The sequence below is a fragment of the Salmo salar genome, chromosome 17 (genome assembly GCF_965601325.2).
Source record: "Salmo salar chromosome 17, fSalSal1, whole genome shotgun sequence".
NCBI lineage: Eukaryota > Metazoa > Chordata > Actinopteri > Salmoniformes > Salmonidae > Salmo > Salmo salar.
In genome coordinates, this window is record NC_138307.1 from 71,903,565 (window position 1) to 71,917,855 (window position 14,291).

At 45.2% G+C, this 14,291-nt stretch overlaps 1 protein-coding gene across 6 annotated transcripts in view; it reads right to left on the minus strand.

The window, feature by feature from the left end:
• Nucleotides 1-544: 544 nt before the first annotated feature.
• LOC106609746 (oxysterol binding protein-like 8) overlaps nt 545-14,291 on the minus strand; it is a 245,883-nt gene continuing 232,136 nt past the window's right edge. For 3 of the 6 annotated variants that reach the window (XM_045700096.2, XM_045700098.2, XM_045700099.2), the window contains 6 exons: nt 8,665-8,801; nt 4,950-5,135; nt 4,053-4,209; nt 2,805-2,910; nt 1,519-1,624; nt 546-944 (listed from right to left, as the gene is read on the minus strand). In XM_045700096.2, the coding sequence (XP_045556052.1) occupies nt 809-944; nt 1,519-1,624; nt 2,805-2,910; nt 4,053-4,209; nt 4,950-5,135; nt 8,665-8,801 (828 nt within the window). In that variant the 3' untranslated portion in view covers nt 546-808. Of the gene's footprint in view, nt 945-1,518; nt 1,625-2,804; nt 2,911-4,052; nt 4,210-4,949; nt 5,136-8,664; nt 8,802-14,291 lie in introns of all 6 variants that reach the window. The other 3 variants (XM_045700100.2, XM_045700101.2, XM_082964070.1) reach the window with 3 other exon arrangements.

Here is a 14,291-nt window from a genome sequence, read left to right on the forward strand (position 1 = left end):
AAGTCTCAGTGTAAAATGTTCCCTGTAGTTGGGGATCCGGGTGAAATGGGGGCAATGTGAAATGCAAGGAGCGGTGTCCGTTAGCAAAATTACAAATGGCCACCAGATGTCAACGCCTACTCGAAGGCCCAGTTGACGACATCATGACGTCAACTGAACGCTGACCTCAACTTCCCTTCAGTCCTGGACGGTGTCACCCCCACTTTAAAAATACATGGATCTTTAAACAGGTACAAATAAATAGAAATTAAAAACAATTTCAGTTTTTTCTGAGGAGCCTCTTTCAGGAATGCTTGCTTTTGAGACGTGTGTGCGACAATGGTGGCCCATCTGAGGACAGTGGAGCAGGGTCAACTCAGGAGAGAGAGAGAGAGAGAGAGAGACAGACAGAGCGTGAGAGAGAGAGACAGAGCGGAGACAGAGAGACAGAGCGAGAGAGAGAGAGAGAGAGGAGAGACGGAGAGAGAGAGACAGAGCGAGAGAGAGACAGAGCGAGAGAGAGACAGAGCGAGGAGAGACAGAGCGAGAGAGAGACAGAGTGAGCGAGAGATGGAGAGAGAGAGAGAGAGAGAGAGAGAGAGAGAGAGAGAGATGGAGAGAGAGAGATGGAGAGAGAGAGATGGAGAGAGAGAGAGAGAGAGAGAGAGAGAGAGAGAGAGAGAGAGAGAGAGAGAGAGAGAGAGAGAGAGGGGTTTGAGGCAGAGCTCTTGTAGTTCATTCACTTCCAGACTGTTTCTCCTCCTCAGCCTGAACAAACCCCCCCATCAGTCCTGTCTCTCTCTCTATATGTCTGTCAGTCTGTCGGCTGCTACTTGAACAGGAAGTTGATGAAGACCTGAAGGAGGATGAGGAGGATGATGATGGCGTAGTCGCGCTGCTGCAGGAATCCGCCCTCTGCTGTCGTCTGGCCCCCTGCCGTTCGGGAGCGCAGCACACCGATGCTCCTGGAGATGTAGGCACACGCACAGACACAGACACAGACACAGACACAGACACAGGCACGCACGCACGCACGCACGCACGCACGCACGCACGCACGCACGCACGCACGCACGCACGCACGCACGCACGCACGCACGCACGCACGCACGCACGCACGCACGCACGCACGCACGCACGCACGCACGCACGCACGCACGCACGCACGCACGCACGCACGCACGCACGCACGCACGCACGCACGCACGCACGCACGCACGCACGCACGCACGCACGCACGCACGCACGCACTCACACACACACACACACACACACACACACACACACACACACACACACACACACACACACACACACACACACACACACACACACACACACACACACACACACACACACACACACACACACACACACACACACACACACACACACACACAGAGTCAGTGAGGGCTCAGTCACAGGATTTATATGCACAACCACAAACTCACAATGCATAATTAGGGAACAGTTGAATCCTCACACACTCAAAGACCCCACGCACACACACTCAATGTCTCATGTTTAAACGACCCTCACTTGTAAATGTTCTCCTGTGTCTTCTTTATAGAATCAATGGCACTTTGAAGTTCACTAAGGTCTGGGCCCTTTTTCCTTAACCGGCTACTGTGCTTGCTTTTGTGTCCTGAAATACACAAACAGCAACAATCAGCTGTAACAGAGAGTCAATAACAAATGTTAAAGTAAATATCCAGTGAAAACGTCACTTTTAAAAGTACATTTTATGTTAACTTATACCCAAAGAATGTTGTTGTCGTCCTATAGTCGTATTTGAGGCCAAATAATAAATTGGAGGAAAAAAACACTTTGAAAACCTAAACCTTGCATCCCAAACAGACTTGCTATTGCTTGTCATTTCCTCAGAGTATGATGTCATACTCCTCAGGGGGATGAGCTGGCCAATCAGCGGTCTACTCTCTCTATTGACTATTTTTTCGGACTGGTATACGCCCACACCATTCTGTTGTTGGGGTGTATGAGTGTGTAAATGTGTATATGTGGGGGGTGTATGAGTGTATATGTGTATGTGTGTGTGGGGGGGTGTATATGTGGGGGGCTGTATGAGTGTGTATATGTGGTGGGGTGTATGAGTGTATGTGTGGGGGTGTATGAGGGTATGTGTGGGGGGATGTATGAGTGAATATATGTGGGGGGGTGTATGAGTGTGTATGTGTGGGGGGGTGTATGAGTGTGTGTGTGTACAGGGGTGTATGAGTGTGTGTGTGTGTACAGGGGTGTATGAGTGTATATGTGGGGTGGTGTATGAGTGTGTATGTGGGGGGGTGTATGAGTGTGTGGGGGGGGGTGTATGTGTATGAGTGTATGTGTGGGGGGGTGTATGAGTATGTGTGTGGGGGGTGTATGAGTGTATATGTGTGTGTGTGAGGGGTGTATGAGTGTATATGTGTGTGTGTGAGGGGTGTATGAGTGTGTGTGCGGGGGTGTATGAGTGTGTATATGTGGGGGGATGTATGAGTGTGTATGTGAGGGGTGTATGAGTGTGTATGTGTCTGGGGGGGTGTATGAGTGTGTATGGGGGGGGTCCGTTGAGTTGCAGCATTGGGATTGTATGTGTATTAATGTAAGTGGTATTGTAATATTGTTGGTGTGTGTGTGTGTGTATGTGGGGGTGTATGAGTGTGTATGTGTGTGTGGGGGTGAATGAGTGTGTATGTGGGGGGGGGGGGGGGGGTGTATGAGTGTGTATGGGGGGGTCCGTTGTGTTGCAGCATTGGGATTGTATGTGTATTAATGTGAGTGGTATTGTAATATTGTTGGTGTGTGTGTGTGTGTGTGAGACGTACGCTCGCTGCCGGAGGAGTCCTGGCGGTCAGGTTCTGGGGAGGAGCAGCCACTCTCAGGTTTCTTGGGCTTGTCACTGTGCTTGTGCTTTCTTTTGGGCCCTGTCACCTACACACACCAAGGACACACACATCAACATAGAGCCACACACACCAGACACCAAATCAACACACACACCACAGAGAAGACGACAAAACCAAAGATACCTACACAAAAACACTCACGCACTGCACACACACGCTTGTACACCTACGAACGAACACACAGAAACTACGTAAATAGCTGCACTTAGGAACAAAACACAGACGCAAACACGCGCACCCATGCACACGCACGCACGCACGCACACACACACACACACACACACACACACACACACACACACACACACACACACACACACAATAACACTTGCATCACATGCTAATCAGTAGCACAGCTGTATGAGGCATGCGAGCGTGCCGATCGGCCACATTCAGTGAAACTCCAAAAACAACCAACAACACAGTCAGTTGCAACTAAAATTAAACTAACCAACCAAATGAACTAACCAACCAAATGAACTAACCAACCAAATGAACTAACCAACCAAATGAACTAACCAACTAAAATTAAACTAACCAACCAAATGAACTAACCAACCAAATGAACTAACCAACCAAATGAACTAACCAACCAAATGAACTAACCAACCAAATGAACTAACCAACTAAATGAACTAACCAACCAAATGAACTAACCAACCAAATGAACTAACCAACCAAATGAACTAACCAACCAAATGAACTAACCAACCAAATGAACTAACCAACTAAATGAACTAACCAACCAAATGAACTAACCAACCAAATGAACTAACCAACCAAATGAACTAACCAACCAAATGAACTAACCAACCAAGCACCCATTAAAGCCTTTAAAGCGCTCAGAGACATCAACAACCAGCCTTCTTAAAAACGACAACAGAATTATCCACAAATCATCTAAAAAATGACAACAACCACATGGCGGTAGGTGGTGGGGAAACAGTCAAAACAAAATGGCTGTACGAGACAACAGGCTGGGCAGTGCGGCGCGGCCCACACGGAACAGAAGCAGCCACAGGCGATGGTTGTGAATGGAGCTGGAGAAGACTTTTAGAGCAAGCTGCAGTGGTGGCTGGTGACAAACTGAAGTGGAGGAGGTGTAAAAAAAATAAATCAAGAAGTATAAAAACAACTCAGGGAGCGCTGTTCGGTTGGCCAACCTACCTGGCACTTGCAATTGCCATCCCTCCTGGGGCCCTGGTTACTGAGACTAATTACACTGGCAGAACGTACCATAGGGGTGCGATGCCGCACTTTAGTCTGGATCCAGCCGTCTTTCTCAAACTGAATCATATCATTCAGCGGATCCCACGGCCGGGTGCTGCGGACACACACACACACACACACACACACACACACACACACACACACACACACACACACACACACACACACACACACACACACACACACACACACACACACACACACACACACACACACACACACACACACACACACACACCACACACACACACACGAGAGAACATTACATAAACAGATAATACAGTCTGTTGGTATTGACTACCACAGGTAATGTTATGCCAACATGATGTAATACCAGGTCCATCCACTAGGTGTCACAATCCTCCTGTTGATCAGCTCTGGGGTCAGTTCATATGCAGAGACTTGACATACATTACATACAAGGTTTTGATGCTACTTCTTGGTCGTCATAGTAATGGAAGCATTGGCAAACTAATATAGTCTAACATCTCTATAAACGTTAAATATAGCCTCAAGTTTTTCCTGGCTCTGCCTGTCAATAGAGAATTTAGTTACATAACATCTCCACTAGATGGCCCCTCTCCTTTAATATATCAATGTGGGAGTAAGATGCATTTGCTCCCAGACAGGCATCGAAGGTCAGTCTCACATTTCACCCACTCATGGCTAACATACAAATATGAGGGAGATAAGCTGATCCTAGAACTGTAACTTCTACTCAACTTCAACTAACGGGTCACGTACCAAATGGCACCCTATTCCCTATATAGTGCACTACTTTAGACCAGAGCCCTATGGGGAATAGAGTGTGTGAATTGGAGATAAGGAACTCACTCGGCATATCTGTAATGCCATTCTCCGGTTACGGGGTCCTGTTCAAAGAGCCCGGGCGCCCAGTCCTCACACTTGGCCTTGCGCTCGCGGGTTGACTTCCTCTGAGCCTCCTCCAGGATAAACTTCTCATTGGTGGCCTCTGTCTGGTCCTTGTTGTTGATGGCCCTTGTTACATGCTGCCATAACCTGGGAGGACGGAGGGAGAGAGAGAGAGAGAATGATTGAGAGGTTGGAGGTTATAGAGATATATATATTTAGAGAGAGAGAGAGATAGAGAAAAATATATAGAGAGAGAGGGGGGGAATGAGAGCGAGGTGGGAAGATAGTGGGGAGAGAGAGAGAGAGAGAGATAGAGTGGAGAGAGAGAGAGAGGGGAGAGAGAGTGGGGAGAGAGGAGGAGAGAGAGTGGGGAGAGAGAGAGGAGGAGTGAGAGTGGGGAGAGAGAGAGAGAGAGAGAGAGAGAGAGAGGAGAGAGAGTGGGGAGAGAGAGAGAGAGAGAGAGAGAGAGAGAGAGAGAGAGAGAGAGAGTGGGGAGAGAGAGAGAGAGAGAGAGAGTGGGGAGAGAGAGAGAGAGAGAGAGAGTGGGGAGAGAGAGGGAGAGAGAGAGAGAGAGAGAGGAAGAGAGAGAGAGAGAGAGAGAGAGAGAGGAAAAGAGAGAGAGAGAGAGAGGAAGAGAGAGAGAGAGAGAGAGAGAGAGAGAGAGAGATACAGACAGCAGGGAGCTGATGAGCAGCTTGTTTTAGATACAAAACAAATCCATTTCAATTGTAACTCAGAAGAAGTGAAAATTGCTCTTTTCCTATTTTATTCTCGGTGTGGACTTCTTCATTACTTGCATTTCAAGTGACTTTCTGTGATGAGTTGAAAAGGAAATGACGAGCACGAATAAAGAGCCAACGAGGGGAAGGAATGAGATGATGAGGGGAGAGAGGAGGAATAAAGAGCCAACGAGGGGAAGGAATGAGATGATGAATAGAGGAGAGAGGAGGAATAAAGAGCTAACGAGGGGAAGGAATGAGATGATGAATAGAGGAGAGAGGAGGAATAAAGAGCCAACGAGGGGAAGGAATGAGATGATGAATAGAGGAGAGAGGAGGAATAAAGAGCTAACGAGGGGAAGGAATGAGATGATGAATAGAGGAGAGAGGAGGAATAAAGAGCCAATGAGGGGAAGGAATGAGATGATGAATAGAGGAGAGAGGAGGAATAAAGAGCCAACGAGGGGAAGGAATGAGATGATGAATAGAGGAGAGAGGAGGAATAAAGAGCTAACGAGGGGAAGGAATGAGATGATGAATAGAGGAGAGAGGAGGAATAAAGAGCCAACGAGGGGAAGGAATGAGATGATGAATAGAGGAGAGAGGAGGAATAAAGAGCTAACGAGGGGAAGGAATGAGATGATGAATAGAGGAGAGAGGAGGAATAAAGAGCTAACGAGGGGAAGGAATGAGATGATGAATAGGGGAGAGAGGAGGAATAAAGAGCCAACGAGGGGAAGGAATGAGATGATGAATAGAGGAGAGAGGAGGAATAAAGAGCTAACGAGGGGAAGGAATGAGATGATGAGGGGAGAGAGGAGGAATAAAGAGCTAACGAGGGGAAGGAATGAGATGATGAATAGAGGAGAGAGGAGGAATAAAGAGCTAACGAGGGGAAGGAATGAGATGATGAATAGAGGAGAGAGGAGGAATAAAGAGCCAACGAGGGGAAGGAATGAGATGATGAATAGAGGAGAGAGGAGGAATAAAGAGCCAATGAGGGGAAGGAATGAGATGATGAATAGAGGAGAGAGGAGGAATAAAGAGCTAACGAGGGGAAGGAATGAGATGATGAATAGAGGAGAGAGGAGGAATAAAGAGCTAACGAGGGGAAGGAATGAGATGATGAATAGAGGAGAGAGGAGGAATAAAGAGCTAACGAGGGGAAGGAATGAGATGATGAATAGAGGAGAGAGGAGGAATAAAGAGCCAACGAGGGGAAGGAATGAGATGATGAATAGAGGAGAGAGGAGGAATAAAGAGCTAACGAGGGGAAGGAATGAGATGATGAATAGAGGAGAGAGGAGGAATAAAGAGCTAACGAGGGGAAGGAATGAGATGATGAATAGAGGAGAGAGGAGGAATAAAGAGCTAACGAGGGGAAGGAATGAGATGATGAATAGAGGAGAGAGGAGGAATAAAGAGCTAACGAGGGGAAGGAATGAGATGATGAATAGAGGAGAGAGGAGGAATAAAGAGCCAACGAGGGGAAGGAATGAGATGATGAATAGAGGAGAGAGGAGGAATAAAGATCCAACGAGGGGAAGGAATGAGATGATGAATAGAGGAGAGAGGAGGAATAAAGAGCTAACGAGGGGAAGGAATGAGATGATGAATAGAGGAGAGAGGAGGAATAAAGAGCTAACGAGGGGAAGGAATGAGATGATGAGGGGAGAGAGGAGGAATAAAGAGCCAATGAGGGGAAGGAATGAGATGATGAATAGAGGAGAGAGGAGGAATAAAGAGCTAACGAGGGGAAGGAATGAGATGATGAGGGGAGAGAGGAGGAATAAAGAGCTAACGAGGGGAAGGAATGAGATGATGAATAGAGGAGAGAGGAGGAATAAAGAGCTAACGAGGGGAAGGAATGAGATGATGAATAGGGGAGAGAGGAGGAATAAAGAGCTAACGAGGGGAAGGAATGAGATGATGAATAGAGGAGAGAGGAGGAATAAAGAGCCAACGAGGGGAAGGAATGAGATGATGAATAGAGGAGAGAGGAGGAATAAAGAGCTAACGAGGGGAAGGAATGAGATGATGAATAGAGGAGAGAGGAGGAATAAAGAGCTAACGAGGGGAAGGAATGAGATGATGAATAGAGGAGAGAGGAGGAATAAAGAGCCAACGAGGGGAAGGAATGAGATGATGAATAGAGGAGAGAGGAGGAATAAAGAGCTAACGAGGGGAAGGAATGAGATGATGAATAGAGGAGAGAGGAGGAATAAAGAGCTAACGAGGGGAAGGAATGAGATGATGAATAGAGGAGAGAGGAGGAATAAAGAGCCAATGAGGGGAAGGAATGAGATGATGAATAGAGGAGAGAGGAGGAATAAAGAGCTAACGAGGGGAAGGAATGAGATGATGAATAGAGGAGAGAGGAGGAATAAAGAGCCAACGAGGGGAAGGAATGAGATGATGAATAGAGGAGAGAGGAGGAATAAAGAGCTAACGAGGGGAAGGAATGAGATGATGAATAGAGGAGAGAGGAGGAATAAAGAGCCAATGAGGGGAAGGAATGAGATGATGAATAGAGGAGAGAGGAGGAATAAAGAGCTAACGAGGGGAAGGAATGAGATGATGAGGGGAGAGAGGAGGAATAAAGAGCCAATGAGGGGAAGGAATGAGATGATGAATAGAGGAGAGAGGAGGAATAAAGAGCTAACGAGGGGAAGGAATGAGATGATGAATAGAGGAGAGAGGAGGAATAAAGAGCCAACGAGGGGAAGGAATGAGATGATGAATAGAGGAGAGAGGAGGAATAAAGAGCTAACGAGGGGAAGGAATGAGATGATGAGGGGAGAGAGGAGGAATAAAGAGCCAATGAGGGGAAGGAATGAGATGATGAATAGAGGAGAGAGGAGGAATAAAGAGCTAACGAGGGGAAGGAATGAGATGATGATGGGAGAGAGGAGGAATAAAGAGGGGAGAAAGAAAAGAGTCTGTGGGTCTCTTCATACCTCTCAGACTCATAGTCTCCCTGGTCCTCAGGAGGCACAGTGCAACGTGTTAGTCTGCTCTGACGCAGCTCTGCTGTGGGGTTCCAAAACGTTTCCACCACCCCCGTCTTCTTATCGTTGATGAAGATTTCACTGTCCTGGAGGAGCCCGACACACAGGAAGACCCGGTTAACACAGTTACACCCCCCCAATACACACACACACACACACACACACACACACACGCTCAGACAAAAAAACATTCAATGAGAAACACACACAGAGAAATACAAAAACATCTACACACCAAGCAGACAAACGTTCAATCACTCACCAAACTGTCTGACATCCTGTTATCTGCCTACAACCACTGCTTCTTATTAGACACCAAAGTGTTCCATCACCCTGACCTACCAAAACAACCTGGCTATGTGCCCTGGTCAAAAGTAGTGTACTATATGGGGAATAGGGTGCCTTTATGGGATGGAGGCAGTGCTAGTGATGTTTAGGTACAGCTAATCTCACAGCTGAGCTAACTCAGACAGTCCTCCTAAACAGGCTGAGAGAGCTGTATTGAACGATCTGAGGAAATGGCTAATACACACACACGCAATTACACTAGAGGTTGCCGATTAATCGGAATGGCCGATTAATTAGGGCCCATTTCAAGTTTTCAGAACAATCGGTAATCGGTATTTTTGGCCACCGATTTGCCGATTCATTTTATTTTTATTTTTTATAAATATTAATTAACTAGGCAAGTCAGTTAAGAACACATTCTTATTTTCAATGATGGCCTAGGAACGGTGGGTTAACTGCCTTGTTCAGGGGCAGAACAACAGATTTTTACCTTGTCAGCTTGGGGATTCAATCTGCAACCTTACGGTTAACTAGTCCAACGCTCTAACCACCTGCTTTACATTGCACTCCACGAGGAGCCTGCCTGTTATGTGAATGCAGTAAGAAGCCAAGGTAAGTTGCTAGCTAGCATTAAACTTATCTTATAAAAAACAATCAATCAATCATAATCACTAGTTAACTACACATGTGTAACAGTGTAGGTTCCGTCCCTCTCTTCGCCCCAACCTGGGCTCGAACCAGGGACCCTTGCACACATCAACAACTGACACCCCACGAAGCATCGTTACCCATCGCGCCACAAAAGCCGCGGCCCTTGCAACGCAAGGGGCAACCCTACTTCAAGTCTCAGAGCGGGTGACGTCACCGATTGAAACGCTATTAGCGCGCACCACCGCTAGCTAACTAGCCATTTCACATCGGTTACACATGGTTGATGATTTTACTAGTTTATCTAGCCTGTCCTGCGTTGCATATAATCGATGTGGTGCGCTTAACGAAAAAGGACTGTCGTTGCTCCAACGTGTACCTAACCATAAACATCAATGTCTTTTTTAAAATCAATACACAAGTATATATTTTTAAACCTACATATTTAGTTAATATTGCCTGCTAACATGAATTTCTTTTAACTAGGGAAAAATGTGTCACCTCTGCAACAGAGTAGGGTATATGCAGCAGTTTGGGCCGCCTGGCTCGTTGCGATCTGTGAAGACTATTTCTTCCTAACAAAGACAGCCGACTTCGCCAAACGGGGGATGATTTAACAAAAGCGCATTTGTGAAAAAAGCACAATTGTTGCACGACTGTACCTAACCATAAACATCAATGCCTTTCTTAAAATCAATACACAGAAGTATATATTTTTAAACCTGCATATTTAGCTAAAAGAAATCCAGGTTAGCAGGCAATATTAACCAGGTGAAATTGTGTCACTTCTCTTCCGTTGATTGCACGCAGAGTCAGGGTATATGCAACAGTTTGGGCCGCCTGGCTCGTTGCGAACTAATTTGCCAGAATTCTACGTAATTATGACATAACATTGAAGGTTGTGCAATGTAACAGCAATATTGAGACTTAGGGATGCCACCTGTTAGATAAAATACGGAACGGTTCCGTATTTCACTGAAAGAATAAACGTGATAGTTTCCGGATTCGACCATATTAATGACCTAAGCCTCGTGTTTCTGTGTGTTATGTTATAATTAAGTCTATGATTTGATAGAGCAGTCTGACTGAGCGGTGGTAGACACCAGCAGGCTCGTAAGCATTCATTCAAACAGCACTTTCGTGCATTTTGCCAGCAGCTCTTCGCAATGCATTGCGCTGTTTATGACTTCAAGCCTATCAACTCCCAAGATTAGGCTGGTGTAACCGATGTGAAATGGCTAGCTAGTTAGCCGGGTGCGCGCTAATAGCGTTTCAAACGTCACTCGCTCTGAGACTTGGAGTAGTTGTTCCCCTTGCTCTACATGGGTAACGCTGCTTCGAGGGTGGCTGTTGTCGATGTGTTCCTGGTTCGAGCCCAGGTAGGAGCGAGGAGAGGGACGGAAGCTATACTGTTACACTGGCAATACTAAAGTGCCTATAAGAACATCCAATAGTCAAAGGTATATGAAATACAAATGGTATAGAGAGAAATGGTCCTATAATTCCTATAATAACTACAACCTAAAACTTCTTACCTGGGAATATTGAAGACTCATGTTAAAAAGGAACCACCAGCTTTCATATGTTCTCATGTTCTGAGCAAGGAACTTAAACGTTAGCTTTCTTACATGGCACATATTGCACTTTTACTTTCTTCTCCAACACTTTGTTTTTGCATTATTTAAACCAAATTGAACATGTTTCATTATTTATTTGAGGCTAAACTGATTTGATTGATGTATTATATTAAGTTAAAATAAGTGTTAATTCAGTATTGTTGTAATTGTCATTATTACAAATAAATGTAAAAAATAAAAAAATAATAATAAGAAGGAGAAGAAAAAAAAAGAAAAAATAAAATCGGCGGATTAATCGGTAGCGGCTTTTTTTGGGTCCTCCAATAATCGGTATCGGCGTTGAAAAATCCTAATCGGTCGACCTCTAACGTACACACACACACACACACACACTTGTTATTCCCCAGAACCTGATGACACTAATGGCATAGAGCTGGCCAGGGTAATTACCCAGAAAGCCAGAGGAAGGTGTGAGATAGAATGACTGAGGTGATAGTTATGCAGTTATGTCAGTCGGTCCGTCGGCGTCTGTCGTCAGTCAGTCCTGTCGTCTGTCAGAGCCTGTCGTCTGTCAGTCCGTCGGAGCCTGACGTCTGTCAGTCCGTGCCTGTGTGTCTGTCTGTCGGTGTGTGTCCGTCTGAGGCCCAGCTCGGAGAAAACACAGTAAAAGCCAGCTGGATCCAGCAGAAAGATATTGATATTGATGATGATATACTGTGTACGCAGCCTGTCATCATGACAAACTAACAGATATTGATGATGATGATGATATACTGTGTACGCAGCCTGTCACGCTGACAAACTAACAGATATTGATGATATACTGTGTACGCAGCCTGTCACCATGACAAACTAACAGATATTGATGATATACTGTGTACGCAGCCTGTCACCATTACAAACTAACAGATATTGATGATATACTGTGTACGCAGCCTGTCACCCTGACAAACTAACAGATATTGATGATATACTGTGTACGCAGCCTGTCACCATGACAAACTAACAGATATTGATGATATACTGTGTACGCAGCCTGTCACCATGACAAACTAACAGATATTGATGATGATATACTGTGTACGCAGCCTGTCACCCTGACAAACTAACAGATATTGATGATGATATACTGTGTACGCAGCCTGTCACCATGACAAACTAACAGATATTGATGATGATGATGATATACTGTGTACGCAGCCTGTCACCCTGACAAACTAACAGGTATTGATGATGATATACTGTGTACGCAGCCTGTCACCCTGACAAACTAACAGATATTGATGATGATGATGATATCCTGTGTACGCAGCCTGTCCCCATGACAAACTAACAGATATTGATGATGATGATGATATACTGTGTACGCAGCCTGTCACTCTGACAAACTAACAGATATTGATGATGATGATGATATCCTGTGTACGCAGCCTGTCCCCATGACAAACTAACAGATATTGATGATGATATACTGTGTACGCAGCCTGTCCCCAAACTAACAGGTATTGATGATGATATACTGTGTATGCAGCCTGTCACCCTGACAAACTAACAGATATTGATGATATAGTGTGTACGCAGCCTGACACGCTGACAAACTAACAGATATTGATGATGATATACTGTGTACGCAGCCTGTCACCCTGACAAACGAACAGATATTGATGATATACTGTGTACGCAGCCTGTCACCATGACAAACTAACAGATATTGATGATATACTGTGTACGCAGCCTGTCACCATGACAAACTAACAGATATTGATGATGATATACTGTGTACGCAGCCTGTCACCATGACAAACTAACAGATATTGATGATGATATACTGTGTACGCAGCCTGTCACCCTGACAAACTAACAGATATTGATGATGATATACTGTGTACGCAGCCTGTCACCATGACAAACTAACAGATATTGATGATGATGATGATATACTGTGTACGCAGCCTGTCACCCTGACAAACTAACAGGTATTGATGATGATATACTGTGTACGCAGCCTGTCACCCTGACAAACTAACAGATATTGATGATGATGATGATATCCTGTGTACGCAGCCTGTCCCCATGACAAACTAACAGATATTGATGATGATGATGATATACTGTGTACGCAGCCTGTCACTCTGACAAACTAACAGATATTGATGATGATGATGATATCCTGTGTACGCAGCCTGTCCCCATGACAAACTAACAGATATTGATGATGATATACTGTGTACGCAGCCTGTCCCCAAACTAACAGGTATTGATGATGATATACTGTGTATGCAGCCTGTCACCCTGACAAACTAACAGATATTGATGATGATGATGATATCCTGTGTACGCAGCCTGTCACCCTGACAAACTAACAGATATTGATGATGATGATGATGATATCCTGTGTACGCAGCCTGTCCCCATGACAAACTAACAGATATTGATGATGATGATGATATACTGTGTACGCAGCCTGTCACTCTGACAAACTAACAGATATTGATGATGATGATGATGATATCCTGTGTACGCAGCCTGTCACCATGACAAACTAACAGATATTGATGATGATATACTGTGTACGCAGCCTGTCACCCTGACAAACTAACAGATATTGATGATGATGATGATGATATACTGTGTACGCAGCCTGTCACCCTGACAAACTAACAGATATTGATGATGATGATATACTGTGTACGCAGCCTGTCACCCTGACAAACTAACAGATATTGATGATATACTGCGTACGCAGCCTGTCACCCTGACAAACTAACAGATATTGATGATGATATACTGTGTACGCAGCCTGTGACCCTGACAAATTAACAGATATTGATGATCATATACTGTGTACGCAGCCTGTCACCCTGACAAACTAACAGATATTGATGATGATAAACTGTGTACGCAGCCTGTCACTCTGACAAACTAACAGATATTGATGATGATGATGATATACTGTGTACGCAGCCTGTCACTCTGACAAACTAACAGATATTGATGATGATATACTGTGTACGCAGCCTGTCACCCTGACAAACTAACAGATATTGATGATGATGATGATAT